This window comes from Leguminivora glycinivorella, chromosome Z (genome assembly GCF_023078275.1).
Source record: "Leguminivora glycinivorella isolate SPB_JAAS2020 chromosome Z, LegGlyc_1.1, whole genome shotgun sequence".
NCBI classification, from domain to species: domain Eukaryota; kingdom Metazoa; phylum Arthropoda; class Insecta; order Lepidoptera; family Tortricidae; genus Leguminivora; species Leguminivora glycinivorella.
This window is the reverse complement of record NC_062998.1, coordinates 29121128-29136631: the sequence shown is the minus strand read 5'-3', so window position 1 is coordinate 29136631 and position 15504 is coordinate 29121128. Positions and strand designations below refer to the sequence as shown.

General features: G+C 37.9%; 1 protein-coding gene across 1 annotated transcript in view; it reads left to right on the top strand.

Moving 5' to 3' along the window:
* Positions 1 to 15504, top strand: part of LOC125240450 — a 40237-nt gene that overhangs the window by 2599 nt on the left and 22134 nt on the right. The window contains exon 2 of the mRNA XM_048148344.1: positions 9851 to 10076. Within this exon, the coding sequence (XP_048004301.1) occupies positions 9851 to 10076 (226 nt within the window). The remainder of the gene's footprint in view (positions 1 to 9850; positions 10077 to 15504) is intronic.

The following is a 15504-nucleotide window of genomic DNA, read 5'->3' as shown; positions in this document are numbered from 1 at the left end:
AGAGGCAACACCCGCCAGGGTGTAAGGACTATTTGAGAGTTAATGGAATCTAAAATGAACTGGTCTATTTTGATGAAAGTGATGGACTAAATACTGGGCTATGGATAAAAAACCGGACGCCTGCCTAATAAAACGGTATCCAATTTTATTTCCGGCAGACGGTGACTCGTCCCCACAAGATGGGCCCCCACAAAAAGCGACATCCAAGATGGCTCAAGGGCAACACCGGTGTGAGAACTCAAGGGTGTCGAGAGGTGTACACCGCTTTCTGCCCAGTGGCTGTGAAGCCACTGCACCAACTCGCGTCTTATGCAAATTTTCACTTCCACCCCTGGGGCATGTAGCCCTAACGACTCCACTCTGGACGGCCAGCCAAGGCAAGCCAGAGGTAGAGAGTACTGTCCCACCCACCCGCCTTACGGGTAACAGGACTCCCCAGGAGCACTCGGGTACGTGGGGTCGCTGTTCCCCAACAGCTCGCCACAAGCTGCCCTGCGTTGACTGATTGCACTGGTAAAACCAATGGGCGATGGGGTCGTCACATCCCTACGCCTAATATTATTATTTGTTTGTCTTTTCCAGTTCTCGGGACCATGGGGTCCCGGACTTTTGGGAGGCGTGCGTGGGGCCGAAGCCAACAGCGCAGAGGCCCTTTAAGACAGTTTAATTTAAAGTAATGTGACACTAGCCGGCGATTGTCCCTGTCCGCACTATAGAATGCACCCAAGGACAAGCCCCGGTTAGTGTAAAACTATTGCAATGAAAAGAAACAAATTATACTGGGCTATTGGGTTGAGATGTTAGTGTGCTAGTGACCGGTCTATGGAAAGGTCTATGGCACCTGCCTTGATCATATGTTTTAAAAACACGAAAAAATAGGCAGGCGGTGACTCGCCAACTCACTATATGGGTCCCCGAAAACGGCCGCTCGCACGGAGCGACAAGGGGACAACATAGCGTGAGCGGCTCAGGGTGTGGAGAGGTGTGCGCCGCTTTCTACCCAGTCTGTACGAAACAGCCACTGTGCCAACTCGCGTCTTATGCATATTTCACTTCCACCCTGCGAGCATATAGCTCTGGCACCCCACTCTGGACGGCCGGTTAAGGCAAGCCAGAGGAGAGAGTCCTGCGACCCCTGCTCAGTGTTCACTCCAGCCGGCCAGCGAAGGCAAGCCGGAGGGAGGGGCCTGACCGACTCTCGGGGGCATGGGACCCAAGGGACGCCACTTCCCATTCAGCTCGCCACAAGCTGAATGGGAAGTTAATTATTATTACAATACAAAAAGCTTAGTCGATGATGTAATCACCATTAGCATCTATGACTTCTTGCCAACGATCCGGCAAAGTTTGGATGCCTTTCGCCCAGAACTCTGATGGCTGTGCCTCGAAAAGTTGTTCAACTCTACCTGTACATCATGGAAATCATTGAATTGTTTACCCCGCAAATGTCGTTTCAGGGCTCTAAACAAATGAAAGTCTGATGGTGCGAGGTCTGGAGAATAAGGTGGGTGGGGTATCGTCTCCCAGCCCAAGTTCTGCAGTTGTTGGCAAACGGTAGATGTGACATGAGGTCGAGCGTTATCATGTAGTAAAATTACAGTGGCTCGTCTTCGTCGTTTTTTCTTGATAGCAGAAGATAGTTCGGTGAGCTGTGTTGAATATTTGTTAGCGTTTACAGTTTCATTGTGTAATAGTTCATGAAACAGCATGCCTTGCGAGTCCCAGAAACAACAAAGCAAAACTTTTAAGCGGTTCTTTTGACTCAACTTCGGTTGAGTTGGTGGCGTTTCTTCTCGAGACAGCCAAAAAGCACGACGAGTATTGTTCTCATAATAAATCCATGATTCATCTCCCGTAACCAGATCAGTCAAAAACTCTTTACGTCGGGGTCGCAGCAAAAGTGATTGACAGATGGCGACACGGACTGCACGACTGGCGTCGGTAAGGATGTGCGGTACCCATCGAGCCAAAACTTTTCGATACCCAAGCTCATGCAGATGGTATTCCACAGCGTGGTGACTGCAGTTAAGTGCTTCCGCTAATTCACGAGTAGTAGCATCAGGATTCGACTGTAGTTCGCGGCGTAAATCGTCATCATTGAATGCAGGTGGTCGACCTGAGCGTGACTGACTTTCAAGGCTCCTGTCTCCTGATTTAAAACGGTCAAACCATCTGGACACCGTGGCATGGCTTGTACTTCCAGCGCCCAATGCAGTGTTGATATTGTCAGCCGCAGCCCGCGTCCTGTCGCTCGTCCATTTTATTTCAATCTAACTAAACCAATCACGAGGGCGGCTTTATATACTCTCACATTAGAAGTACCTAGAATGTTCTACAACATACTAGAATATTATCGAAAACAATTAACTTAAGAAAGGAAATGTATAGAGTTTTGTAGAGTGTGTCATTACTTTTGTGCCAACCCAATATATACTTTATTGGTAAGAAGATAAGAGCGCTGCTTTTTGGTGATCGCAAAACGAAGATTAAACCCGCTTAGTGTGTCCTGGTAGCGAGATTGCAAGAATAGGGCAGCGTCATGCGCGTCGCGCCGCCACGGAGCCCGGCGGGGTGTGCCGTGGGCGCCGGGCGCCGGGGCGCCGCGAGCGCGCGTGCTCGGCCGGGCCGCGGGACGACGGCCGCGGGTCGGGGCAGTGCCGGCGCGCCATCCGCCGATACCTGAACCCGCTCACACTGCACCGGACTCGCAAAAATCGTGCGCTACGCTTTTCGTACAGAACCACTTTGGTCCGGACTTAGCTTTACAACCAAATCTGCACGCTTTCGCCACGCTTTCACGCGTTAACGAAACTTATGATAAATTTAACCTTACTTAAAAATTAATGTATTAATACAAATAATAAATCTGAGCTTAATCAACCGTTAAAGAAATAAGTGACCTGGACCCAGTGGCTGAGCATGAACGCTGCTGTAAGTTTACAAATTATAAAACACTTTCCCAACTTATGTTTTTTGTTTAATTTTTTTGAGGACGACGAAATGCCTGCAAAGCGACTTTTATATTATAGATACTTTTACTTTGCCGTTTTTAACGTGAGTATGATGTTTAGATTGATCTTACTGCGTTTTATTTTGTCTGTTTTAGTATCGACGACCTACATTCATTTTGCCCGTGCCTGATTACATTTCTTAGAAATTTGTTATAAAGGGACTGCAAAAAATATGACCTCTAGTACCTACAATATTTATGTAGTAAATACATGGTCAATCAGCTGGTAGGTACCTACGTACGTGAACTGACTCTAATCCCTAATACAGTTAAAATTGGCAATAGTGTACGCTATCTGCGAAATCATTTGTTTATAAGGTAATTCTTTTGTAACATTTCATCCTAGGGATTAATCAGTTTGAGTACTTATTTTTCTTGGTATGAGTGAGAAAACTAGATAGGTAAAAAAATAATGCAATAGGACTACATTTTTATGTCTTATAACTTACAAGATTGAAATAATCATAGGTTTAATCGAAGCACGACTAAAACAATATATATTTGTAGCAACCTACATACGAGTATTAAGAGTATTTTATCATGAAGATGTAAGCGTAATTAAGTATATTCAATCTTATAGTCAAGAAGACTTCTCCGTACAATGTCGGATCATGCTAAGTATGGGGTTTCATATTATCTTATCCATAATATAAATTATATTGTAACATTTTAGGAAAAATAAGAAATTGCGATATCCATATAGGTCAAAAGTTTCAACATGACAAAATTTAAACTAGGTACGTAGTATAAAACTTGGCCAGAAAATATGACTACGTGCTATGTTGCGGAATTTCATTAGCAATATTTTATTCATAAATACTATGCTGAACTGTCACCGCAAACGTCAGAATACAACGCCCTCTTGACAATATAGTCATATATTTCTATTCAGGCTTTAAGTGTGTATTTCGGTGCTCGCTGAAGGTTTTTTTACTTACCTACCTATTGTTTGAATGTAACTACCATGAAAATATTACTTAGGAACTTTTCTATCTGCCGCATCTAATAATCAGCTACCAATGATTAATATGTATATGCGTCCTGTGGGTTAAATGCGCCTTTTAAAGATCATGACTTCTAAACGGAACATTTTAGAACCATTGCAACCCTGTACGTTCGCAGTATGATTACACAATTTATTTATGGCTATCATAGTTCTAATATATTCCGTGTAGACAATATCTTCAAAGGACGAATTTATCCCACTAGACGCAAGTATCCTGGTTAAGTAAAACACACATTGATAAACATTAAAATTTTGAAAAAACCCCCGACCGCGACATACTAGACCGATTTTCATGAAACATGGTAAGAACACTCCCGACTAACTCAGCTTTCAGACAAAAAAAAACTAAATCTAAATCGGTTCATCCGTTCGCGAGCTACGATGCCACAGACAGACACACACACAGACAGACAGACAAACAGACAGACAGACAGACGCGTCAAACTTATACCCCCGTCGTTTTTGCGTCGGGGGTTAAAAAATTAAAATCTAACCTAAGCTAAAATATATCTTGGTAAAGACATACCCCATCTGGGTTTATAATTAATTATTTAAACATATATCTTGCAAATTATATAGGTAATAGTAGGTAATTTATATTCAACATGGAACTTGTGTACTAGTCCGTTGACTCTTTACGTTAGTAGCCAACTATTTCAGGGTAACTGCCAATATTGGCCAAGGCCTGGCAAATTGGCAATTTACAAGCATTGGAGAAAATTTTAAAGGTACTTTAGAAAGTCGTTAAGAGTGGGGTGTCAATATGAATAGGCTACTTTCCTCCTAGTCAAATCAGCTTCTTTTTAAGAACTGTCAAAACGATTTGGAACGACTTGCTAATATGGAATTAATACGAAATCGAATTGAGTGACGTCACGGTCAACTGATTTACTTTATATATTTCTATCTGATTTATAAAATATAAATTGGATGTAAAAATAACTTCTGTCCCTGTTTTTATTATAATTATCTGATGATTTATTTAGTGCATGGTATAAAATATTTTATTTTAAGTACAGTCAAGTTGCCTATAACATTATAATCCGAGTACAAAATAGTCGAGTCTCTGCGAACTAGTCGTGATATAGTCTACCTAAAACGATATTCTTGTTAAGATTTATATCTTGACTAGCTTTTGCCCGCGGCTTCGCTCGCGTTAGAAAGAGACAAAAAGTAGCCTATGTCACTCTCCATTTCTTTAACTATCTCTATTTAAAAAATCACGTCAATTCGTCGCTCCGTTTTGCCATGAAAGACGGAAAAACAAACAGACACACACACTTTCCCATTTATAATATTAGTATGGATTAACGTTGCCGACTTTATTTAGCGATTATAGGTTTAAAAGCAAAATATGACCAGAAATAAAAATCATATTCTATGTATCTAGTGACAGTAGTGACCAAGTATTGAGAGGATAATACAGTATATGTAGGTAGTCTATTGGGCTACGGCGTAGCAGCCTGCTACGACGCTACACACAAGTAGGTAGTAAATATTAAGACAATTACTATAATATTCTTCTTAATCTATTTCAGAACTACTTATATAAAGGGTTAACATGTAACTATTAAGTATACATACGTTACCAAATAAATGGTTTAGTGCAAGACTGTAAACTTTTGTTTGAAGTGTATTAAATAAATAAATCGTGCATTATTAAATAAATAAATCGTGCATTATTGGGCTAAACTGAAGTAAAAAAGGGAGGTGAGCACCATGAAACTACTTGTTAACAGTTACTTATTATTTTCTAACAATAACGATGAATCCGCTTATAGTCGAGCTCCGACACACATTCATAGACATACTTTAATAGAAAATGTAAAACGAGGTAGAACGATCTAGCTAACTACAGAACCCTAAGATAGAATGTAGAGATGAATATTTTATCTCAAGAGAGGGCCTCGCTAGCACTTATACACAAACGCCTTGAAAGTAAAGGAATATAATAACGTAAGAATTATTAAAACATTTTTAAGCTTGTTAGTATGCTACGTTTTAGTACCCTTTTAGCTTTTATAAATAAAAGAGTAAGTACCTAACTCACAATCAGAGTCAACTGTAGAGATGAAACAATTTGCTGATAGTATCTACATACAAAGTATCAAACATTTTCTGAAAGTATCTGTAATTTCTAAAATACTTTGGATAAAAAAGTAATTCGGTACCTATTATTATACATAGATTGCGTGATAAGTATGTTTGATATTAAGTAGGTACTTATAGGAACGCTTAGTATTTATTATACGCTACTTTTTATGTTGACATTCTGTAGTTGATGTTATTAGCGTTATTACATTCTAAGGGAACAATCGTCATTTTCACCCTACTAACTGGTAAAGGCTCTCTTGATACTTCAAAAACGAATGACAAAATTTCATTTTATCCACAAGGCTACAAAGTTATTTCACACAAATTTTAAAGTGTTGCCCAAAATTTACTGGAAGAATTATTGACGTTAAGTTGATGATTTCGAAACATAAATGTTATAAAAAGGGCCTGGCCGGACTGCCATGGTAAAATCGCCCCTGGCTAAATATGAAATATTGATATGCAGGATTATTCGTATTGTTACTACATGTACTACTACTGAATATTATGCCTCAAACTATTTCCGTTTATGAAAAAAATTAAAAAAAAGAAATTTTGTTTTTTATTTTTTTTCTTTAAAACCGCGTATCCGATTAACTTCTTCTTTGGATATTTTATAGATATATTAGGGATACATCAATTAAAAAAAAAATGAACTTCCTGACTTTTTGTTAAGTACTTTTTTTTTAAATTTATGTTTAAAATTTTTTTTTTACCACATACGAGTTAGCGATACTTACTATATTTTCATATAATAATCGCGATTTTATACTCTATTACATATATTTTTATCAAAAATATTAGTTTGGATCAACAATGTCAAAATAAGTTATTTATGTATTATTACCCTTTAGTACTTAGTACGTTGCTCCTGGAAAGTGATGTATGAAAATTTTGGCATAATTAATGGAAGATTTTTTTTTAATTGGGATATGTGCATTATAGGCCGAAGTTATTTTTCATCAACCCTCTCCACCCCTCCTCCCTCTGCGTCACCCATCTACCCCCCCTTAAAGAGCCGAAAATGCGATTTTTCTCGATTTCTGACAAAACCGATTAAGATACAGAAAAAGCGTGTAGGAACGAAGTAATCCTTAATAAATTTACTACAAATCTCTCATAAACACTTTAGTGCTAGCACTTATAGTTTTCGCGCAATCCGTCACGAAAGTTGCTCCTTTCTTCAATTTTCTTTAATGAATGAAAAGTTTTCTCCTTAAATGCTTACGAAATCATCGGTTTGATAGTACTAAAATATTATAAACTCAAGAATTAATTTCAGGGGAAAAAATCACTACCATGGGCGGGACTTGAACTCACGGTCTCTAGATTGATAGATATGATAGATAAATAACGCTAGGGGTACCATTGATTTATATAATAGAAAGCTGAAAGATTCGCTAACTAGAGATGAGCTTTTGGTGGCTCAGTTGGTAGAGCCCTCGAGTTTCTATCCAGAAGCCGTGAGTTCAAGTCCCATCCATGGTAGTGATTTATCCCCTTAATTTAATTATAGTCATGAGTTTACAATATTTTAGTCGTATCAAATAAATTTCGACGATTTCGTAAGCATTTTGGGAGAACACTTTAATATTCTTTAAAGAAAATTGCAGCAAGGACCAACTTTCGTGACGGATCACGCAAAAACTATAAGAGCTAGCACTAAAGTGTTAATGAGAGATTTTTAGTAAATTTATTAAGGATTATTTCGTTGCTACACGTTTTTTCTGTATCTTCAACGGTTTTGTCAATAATTTAGAAAAACCGCATTTTGGGCTCTTTAAGGGAGGGTAAAGGGGTGACGCAGAGGGGGGAGGGGTAGGGAGGGTTGATGAAAAATAACTTCGGCCTATAATATGGAAGGGTATATAAAAAAAAATAGAACAATAGTCATTTCTTACAAGAGCTTAATCTGCGTAATATAGTGATCCTTGGGTATAAGCGTGAGTATAAGAATTATTTATAATCGCTAAATTCAAGTACCTATAAATATTATCATAGATTAAATAAAATATTATTAAGGTAGGGTAATATTTAACCTGCGTGTCGACCTCTAACTTCACTTTTCGTTGTATGTATTGTTTGCATCCATTTTCACTGTAAATTTTTAAATATGTAACACAATTATTATTTTTTAGTAACATATTGTGTATAATACTTTTCACTCAACGGATAACTGTTATTGGCCTAAGACTATGTAAAAATACCTATGTAAGTTATATATTTACGGCTGTTGTTGTCCTAAATACCAATAAATAAATAAAAAAATAAAAAACTTATTTTGACATTGTTGATCCAAACTAATATTTTTGATAAAAATATATGTAATAGAGTATAAAATCGCGATTATTATATGAAAATATAGTAGGTGTCGCTAACTCGTATGTGGTAAAAAAATTTTATTTAAAACATAAATTAAAAAAAAATGTGCTTAACAAAAAGTCAGGAAGTTCATTTTTTTTTAATTGATGTATCCCTAATATATCTATAAAATATCCAAAGAACAAGTCAATCGGATACGCGGTTTAAAAAAAAAAATAAAAACAAAATTTCTTTTTTTTAATTTTTTTCATAAACGGAAATAGTTTGAGGCATAATATTCAGTAGTAGTACATGTAGTAATAATACGAATAATCCTGCATATCAATATTTCATATTTAGCCAGGGGCGATTTTACCATGGCAGTCCGGCCAGGCCCTTTATTGAAAGAATTTGATTGAGTAAGTTTTCATCGTGTTCGTTTTCCTCGAGGAAAACATTAAGGTCAACAGGGTTAATTGCGTCTGGTAGGGTAAATGCATCTTTTGAAGATATTTTTAAACGGAACATTTTAGAACTATTGCGTCCCTCGATGTACCAAACACTCATACGGCTATCATAGTAGGTACTAATATATTCCGTTTATAAAATATCTTCAAATGATGCCTTTACCCCATTAGACGCAAATATCTCGGTTGACGTAACTTTAAAACGTCAAGCTAAATCAAATCCTTCAATTTATTAAAAATGTACAATTCGAGATAATAATTAACCAGGACATTCTACCAACAATTCTACCAGCCAGGACATCAAATTAAAATTTGTGTGAAATAACTTTGCACTCTTGTGGATAAAAAGCAAGTTTCTCATATGTTTCACGAACTAAGAGAGACTTTACCAGTTGGTGTGGTGAAACTGGAAGTCAAATGATTTTATTAGAGTTGGTCAAAGGCGCCTAGGGACGGTTGCCGTGACGATCGGGGTAGTGTAGAGGTAATAGGTAATTACGTTGGGCGCGTAATCTGAACAGCCAGTTTCGATTTCAGGCTCCGCCACCAGTGGACTTGATAATTTTTTGCTCTTGTTGATCATTTTGATGTAGGTATGCTACTTATCTATTTCAGTTTAGATTGTTCATCATTGCACTCAATAGATAACAACCGTTTTATAACAAAATACAAGCAAGTTCCGAATCAATTAACATTTCATTAATGTCAAACATAGATATTGGGTAATAAATAGGGGACCTCTGTAAACTTAAGCACCGAAATACTTATTTCTCTGTGACTGAAAGGTTCCTTAACATCTATTTTTGTTCTGCCCAGAAAAGAAAACAAACTGAGTAAGGCATCGATCGCATTATGAACGTGACACAAGTGATCAGCAGGCGTTTGATCTGGCGCAATTATGCGGAACGCATCAGAGCGACGGAGCGCGAAGCGGGTCGGCGGGGCGCGGGCCGGCCCGCCGCGTGGACGTGACCGCCGCTGCCGGCGCCCGCGCTGGCGGCGCTGCTGCTGCTGCTCGCCGGCGGCGCGTGTCCCCGCGTCGGCGCCGCCGACCACACGGTGCTGCTGCTCTTGCGGGCTGCCTGTGCTGCTCCTCACCCCGAGGACCTTTTCTCCGAGGCTCGCTTTCATCAATACGCACTTTCAATTGGAAAGTCCACCTTGGCGCAGCGCAAATTACGTATTCTTAATTACGAAGGTAAGTTAGGTTAGGTTATATGGTTTCAAAGTCCAACATCTAATTTGTATTATTATTATCAATTATTTAAAGAATTAAATATTTTGACTTTTCCGTGCCTATACATTTTTGAAATTATGATGTTTATTAAAACAAACCCAACACTATTCAGGTCGGTTTCCGAGGTATTTACTAGAGATTCCAGGGTGGCTAGCCGAATGGCACAATCGCTCACGAAACGCTCACGAAACGAAGCGCTAGTAGATATCTATCTCTATCGCGCTTGCGTATTGGCGCGACAGAGCCAGCGGCGTATCGCTTTCGTTTGGCGTCGGAGAAATGCCTAAAATTGAATAGCGTTTTAGACTGAGGGGGTACCAGAAGACGTACCAGTTGCGAGACCAGCTGCGGACAGTCTGAATCTCCACGTATTATTCGGCATGCCCCGGTCACAAGAGCATAATTACGCCTCACTTCCAGGGAGTTAAAACCTAGAGTGCCGAGCAGAAATTTTGTCGGGTAAAGGAAAGGATAAAGCCCATAAATTTTCTTATATAAAAATCTCAAAAAAGCCTTTTGGATTTTCTCCAGAAGCAAGATGTACGTGACCTCGTGGGGGTTCCACACTACAGACGCTGCCTCCAGTTTGCTCCTAACCAGAGCAGTGTAAATAAGTTTTATCACGACGGGATTATCAAATTCCCTGGCGTTACGGATGACAAAACCCAATCTCCGATAGCAGTCGGTAGCTAAGGCTTTTATGTGAGCATGAAAATTGAGGTTTTGGTCAAAAGTGACACCCAGGTCCTTTACAGTATCAACACGTTTCAATAGATCCGTTAGATAACTGCCATTCGATACTACTTTCTCAGGTATGTCGTTATCTACCCTCAGAATCTATTTCCTGTTTTCGCAAAAACTGCCTTAATGCGCAAAAGTGTATTCTGCTTAGCTAGTAAGATTTATCCCATCAAAAACAAAACTTGTAAAAACACCAAGTCTTCGCAACTCAGTTCTTCTGGCGTAAAAAGAGTTGAGATCCCTGTAATACCAAGTCGGTTAATTTATTCAGTCCCTACTTAAAGGACCTTCTGCCACAAGTTATTACGTAGTTTACCTATAGCTAACCTAATAACATATTACTCATAGCGATCATATCAATATGAAAAATATTTCAAGTTTTAAAGAAAATTGACAGACTTGGCAATCGCATGAAACAATTTTGTCATTGGTGTAAGTAATATGATAACTTTTGTGAGATATATTGTATTGTCATGCGATTGCCAAGTCAGTCAATTTTCTTTAAAACTTGAAATATTTTTCATATTGATATGATCGCTATGAGTAATATGTTATTAGGTTAGCTATAGGTAAACTACGTAATAACTTGTGGCAGAAGGTCCTTTAAGTAGGGACTGAATAAATTAACCGACTTGGTATTACAGGGATCTCAACTCTTTTTACGCCAGAAGAACTGAGTTGCGAAGACTTGGTGTTTTTACAAGTTTTGTTTTTGATGGGATCTCATTTCTTTTTGTAGACTCTGTAGATAGTCCAACTTTTTTCCTTCTTTCCTATTTATAAGCTTAATCTGGGGGCACGGCAGTGCCCCCGCCAAGTCGAGCAAAAAGAGGCACGGCCGTACCATCCTTTTCTCGAAGCATTTCAGACCATTTTCAACCCCCTGTTACTCCGTTCTGGATAAAACTAGAAGCCTCAATTTTCAGCACCTAAGTAGTCATTGTATAAACACGGTATATTCCAAATTCCATTAAATTTGAACCAATAGTTTAGGAATAATTACTAGCCAAAGTTTCTTAGTTTTGTCACTCACTGGCTGACTGACACACGATCTTCAATGATAATAAGACACTTCTAGTACACTTGGAAGCTTCAAATTTAGAATACAATATGTGTTTAGTGTATAGATCACCCAAAAATTAAGAAATGTTGCAATTTCATTCCAAGTTTTTAGATACATCAACTGCATAAATAACTTTGTAATCTTATATCAATATATGGGATTACCAATTTATATTTGCAGTTAATTTGCAGTGAATACCTAAATCAGTGTACCTGTCTATGTAAAATAATAAATTTATACAGATGCCCGGTGTGGTGATGGGTTAAAAATCTCACAACCCCATTTCCTCACATGGAAGTCGTAGAAGTCAACTATGGGATATGGATTCCATTGTGATGTGTGCGAATAGGCTGACAACCCTTTAATAATTAGCCAACGGTGGCACTGAAAAGTATAGTTTCGTGTGCTCTGCCCACCCTATTTGGGAATACATATCTGTGTAAACGAAATTTTCAAACAATCAGTTTTCATACATCACCGACCGCAAAACTAACTTTGCAATCCCATATCAATATATAGGATTGCAAGGTTACATGTGCAGTAATTACAGTGAATAAATCTAGTGTGTTGTAAAATGAAATTAAATAATACGTACCTAAATAATATGTTCAAATGTTAAAAAAAACTTGTATGTTTCGTTAAGTCGTTAATAGTAGGTACAGCAGTCGAGATCATAAATATGTGTACATTTTTTCAACTAATTTACAATGGGTTAAGGTGAAAGAATGTGTAGCTGATTAAGCGAAGAGCAAGTAGAGCGACCGCTCTAGGCGCCAAATCCTACGTAGCCGGCGTACATGTGAAAAAAAATCAAATAAAAAGTATTACTTAGATTGCGTGGGCGCGCACATATTCCAAAATAGCGAGAGGTGTCAGGAATTAATTCAGATATTGAAGTGATTGTGGAACGATGTAACAAAATGTCGCAGTGTACAACATTCATAAGGCGCTTGCTGCTGCTAAGGTGCCATGAAAGGAGGATTTTAGTCATTGACAAACCTTTGAAAGACAATACCTATTCTATTGAAATTGTATCAGTTATGCGGTGTTGCCTTACATCAAATAAAGTTACGTAGTTACAAAGTTACGTCGTAATCCAAATAGTTAAAATACAGTCCGAAGTGGAGTTCTCCATAAAGCTAAAGCCGCCAAAGACGCAAAACGTCTCAGAGAGTCAAAGGAGCTAGAGACTAAGTATGTAAGTTAAAAACGCATTCTGTTCACCATTTGCACTTATTTTTTTATGTCCAACAAATAAAAGACATTTGGCGGAACCAGTAAACGCGAGCGAAGCGAGCGCGAAATTTTTTCCTATTATTGACTCAATTTATCAAGACTCAACCCGCTAGTGGAGAGGAAGGGGGAGATTATATAAAAGCCCTTGTCTTTCATAGGCCAAATATACTTATAGGTCCAGTAACTCTGTCAGCATGCCCATTTCGGTGGTTTTTTTTTCAGTAGGTCCCTTCGGTTCCCTAGTGTGCTCATCATCACGCTTACGCTCCTTTGACTCTCTGAGACGTTTTGCGCCTTTGGCGGCTTTAGCTTTATGGAGAACTCCACTTCGGACTGTATTTTAACTATTTGGATTACGACGTAACTTTGTAACTACGTAACTTTATTTGATGTAAGGCAACACCACATAACTGATACAATTTCAATAGAATAGGTATTGTCTTTCAAAGGTTTGTCAATGACTAAAATCCTCCTTTCATGGCACCTTAGCAGCAGCAAGCGCCTTATGAATGTTGTACACTGCGACATTTTGTTACATCGTTCCACAATCACTTCAATATCTGAATTAATTCCTGACACCTCTCGCTATTTTGGAATATGTGCGCGCCCACGCAATCTAAGTAATACTTTTTATTTGATTTTTTTTCACATGTACGCCGGCTACGTAGGATTTGGCGCCTAGAGCGGTCGCTCTACTTGCTCTTCGCTTAATCAGCTACACATTCTTTCACCTTAACCCATTGTAAATTAGTTGAAAAAATGTACACATATTTATGATCTCGACTGTACCTACTATTAACGACTTAACGAAACATACAAGTTTTTTTCACATTTGAACATATTATTTAGGTACGTATTATTTAATTTCATTTTACAACACACTAGATTTATTCACTGTAATTACTGCACATGTAACCTTGCAATCCTATATATTGATATGGGATTGCAAAGTTAGTTTTGCGGTCGGTGATGTATGAAAACTGATTGTTTGAAAATTTCGTTTACACAGATATGTATTCCCAAATAGGGTGGGCAGAGCACACGAAACTATACTTTTCAGTGCCACCGTTGGCTAATTATTAAAGGGTTGTCAGCCTATTCGCACACATCACAATGGAATCCATATCCCATAGTTGACTTCTACGACTTCCATGTGAGGAAATGGGGTTGTGAGATTTTTAACCCATCACCACACCGGGCATCTGTATAAATTTATTATTTTACATAGACAGGTACACTGATTTAGGTATTCACTGCAAATCAACTGCAAATATAAATTGGTAATCCCATATATTGATATAAGATTACAAAGTTATTTATGCAGTTGATGTATCTAAAAACCTGGAATGAAATTGCAACATTTCTTAATTTTTGGGTGATCTATACACTAAACACATATTGTATTCTAAATTTGAAGCTTCCAAGTGTACTAGAAGTGTCTTATTATCATTGATGATCGTGTGTCAGTCAGCCAGTGAGTGACAAAACTAAGAAACTTTGGCTAGTAATTATTCCTAAACTATTGGTTCAAATTTAATGGAATTTGGAATATACCGTGTTTATATAATGACTGCTTAGGTGCTGAAAATTGAGGCTTCTAGTTTTATCCAGAACGGAGTAACAGGGGGTTGAAAATGGTCTGAAATGCTTCGAGAAAAGGATGGTACGGCCGTGCCTCTTTTTGCTCGACTTGGCGGGGGCACTGCCGTGCCCCCAGATAACAAGTTCCCTGTTAGTTTTAGAATGTTACCCTTAAAAGAATTTAAACGTAAACTATTGACATTTTTAATTGATAATTGTTTTTATTCTATTTTTGAATTTTTGCTACATAATTTTTAATGCCCACGGCCTGATATGAATTTCAATATTAATTATATTATAACTAATTATTACTCAATTTCCCAATTTATGTTGAATATAGGTAGTTACGTAAAATCAATTTCGCATGTTAGTATGTAAGGACATAATGAAGTTTTTGTACGCCATCAGGCAGAGTATAGTGCTACATATATCATATTGTTTACCACCACTGTAATCAGTTTGACATATACTTACAAATAAAACACTTTGAACTTTGGACTTTGGAACTTTCTCTCTGTGCGGTTCAAGTCAATTACAGCCTGTAAGAAAAGTTTCATATTTTACCTAAAATAGCTTTACTTTAGATAAACATATATTAAAATTTATTGAAATAATGTTTAGTCTAATAAGTAATCTACACTATACTGTCTTCGCCGAAGTTGATGACTGTTCTTTTAGATTTTATAGACGAATTAATTAACAGGTCGAAATTGACTTATATCGCACAGCCAGAATGGGAACAGGTGAAAATGTCGATGATTTAGTAGT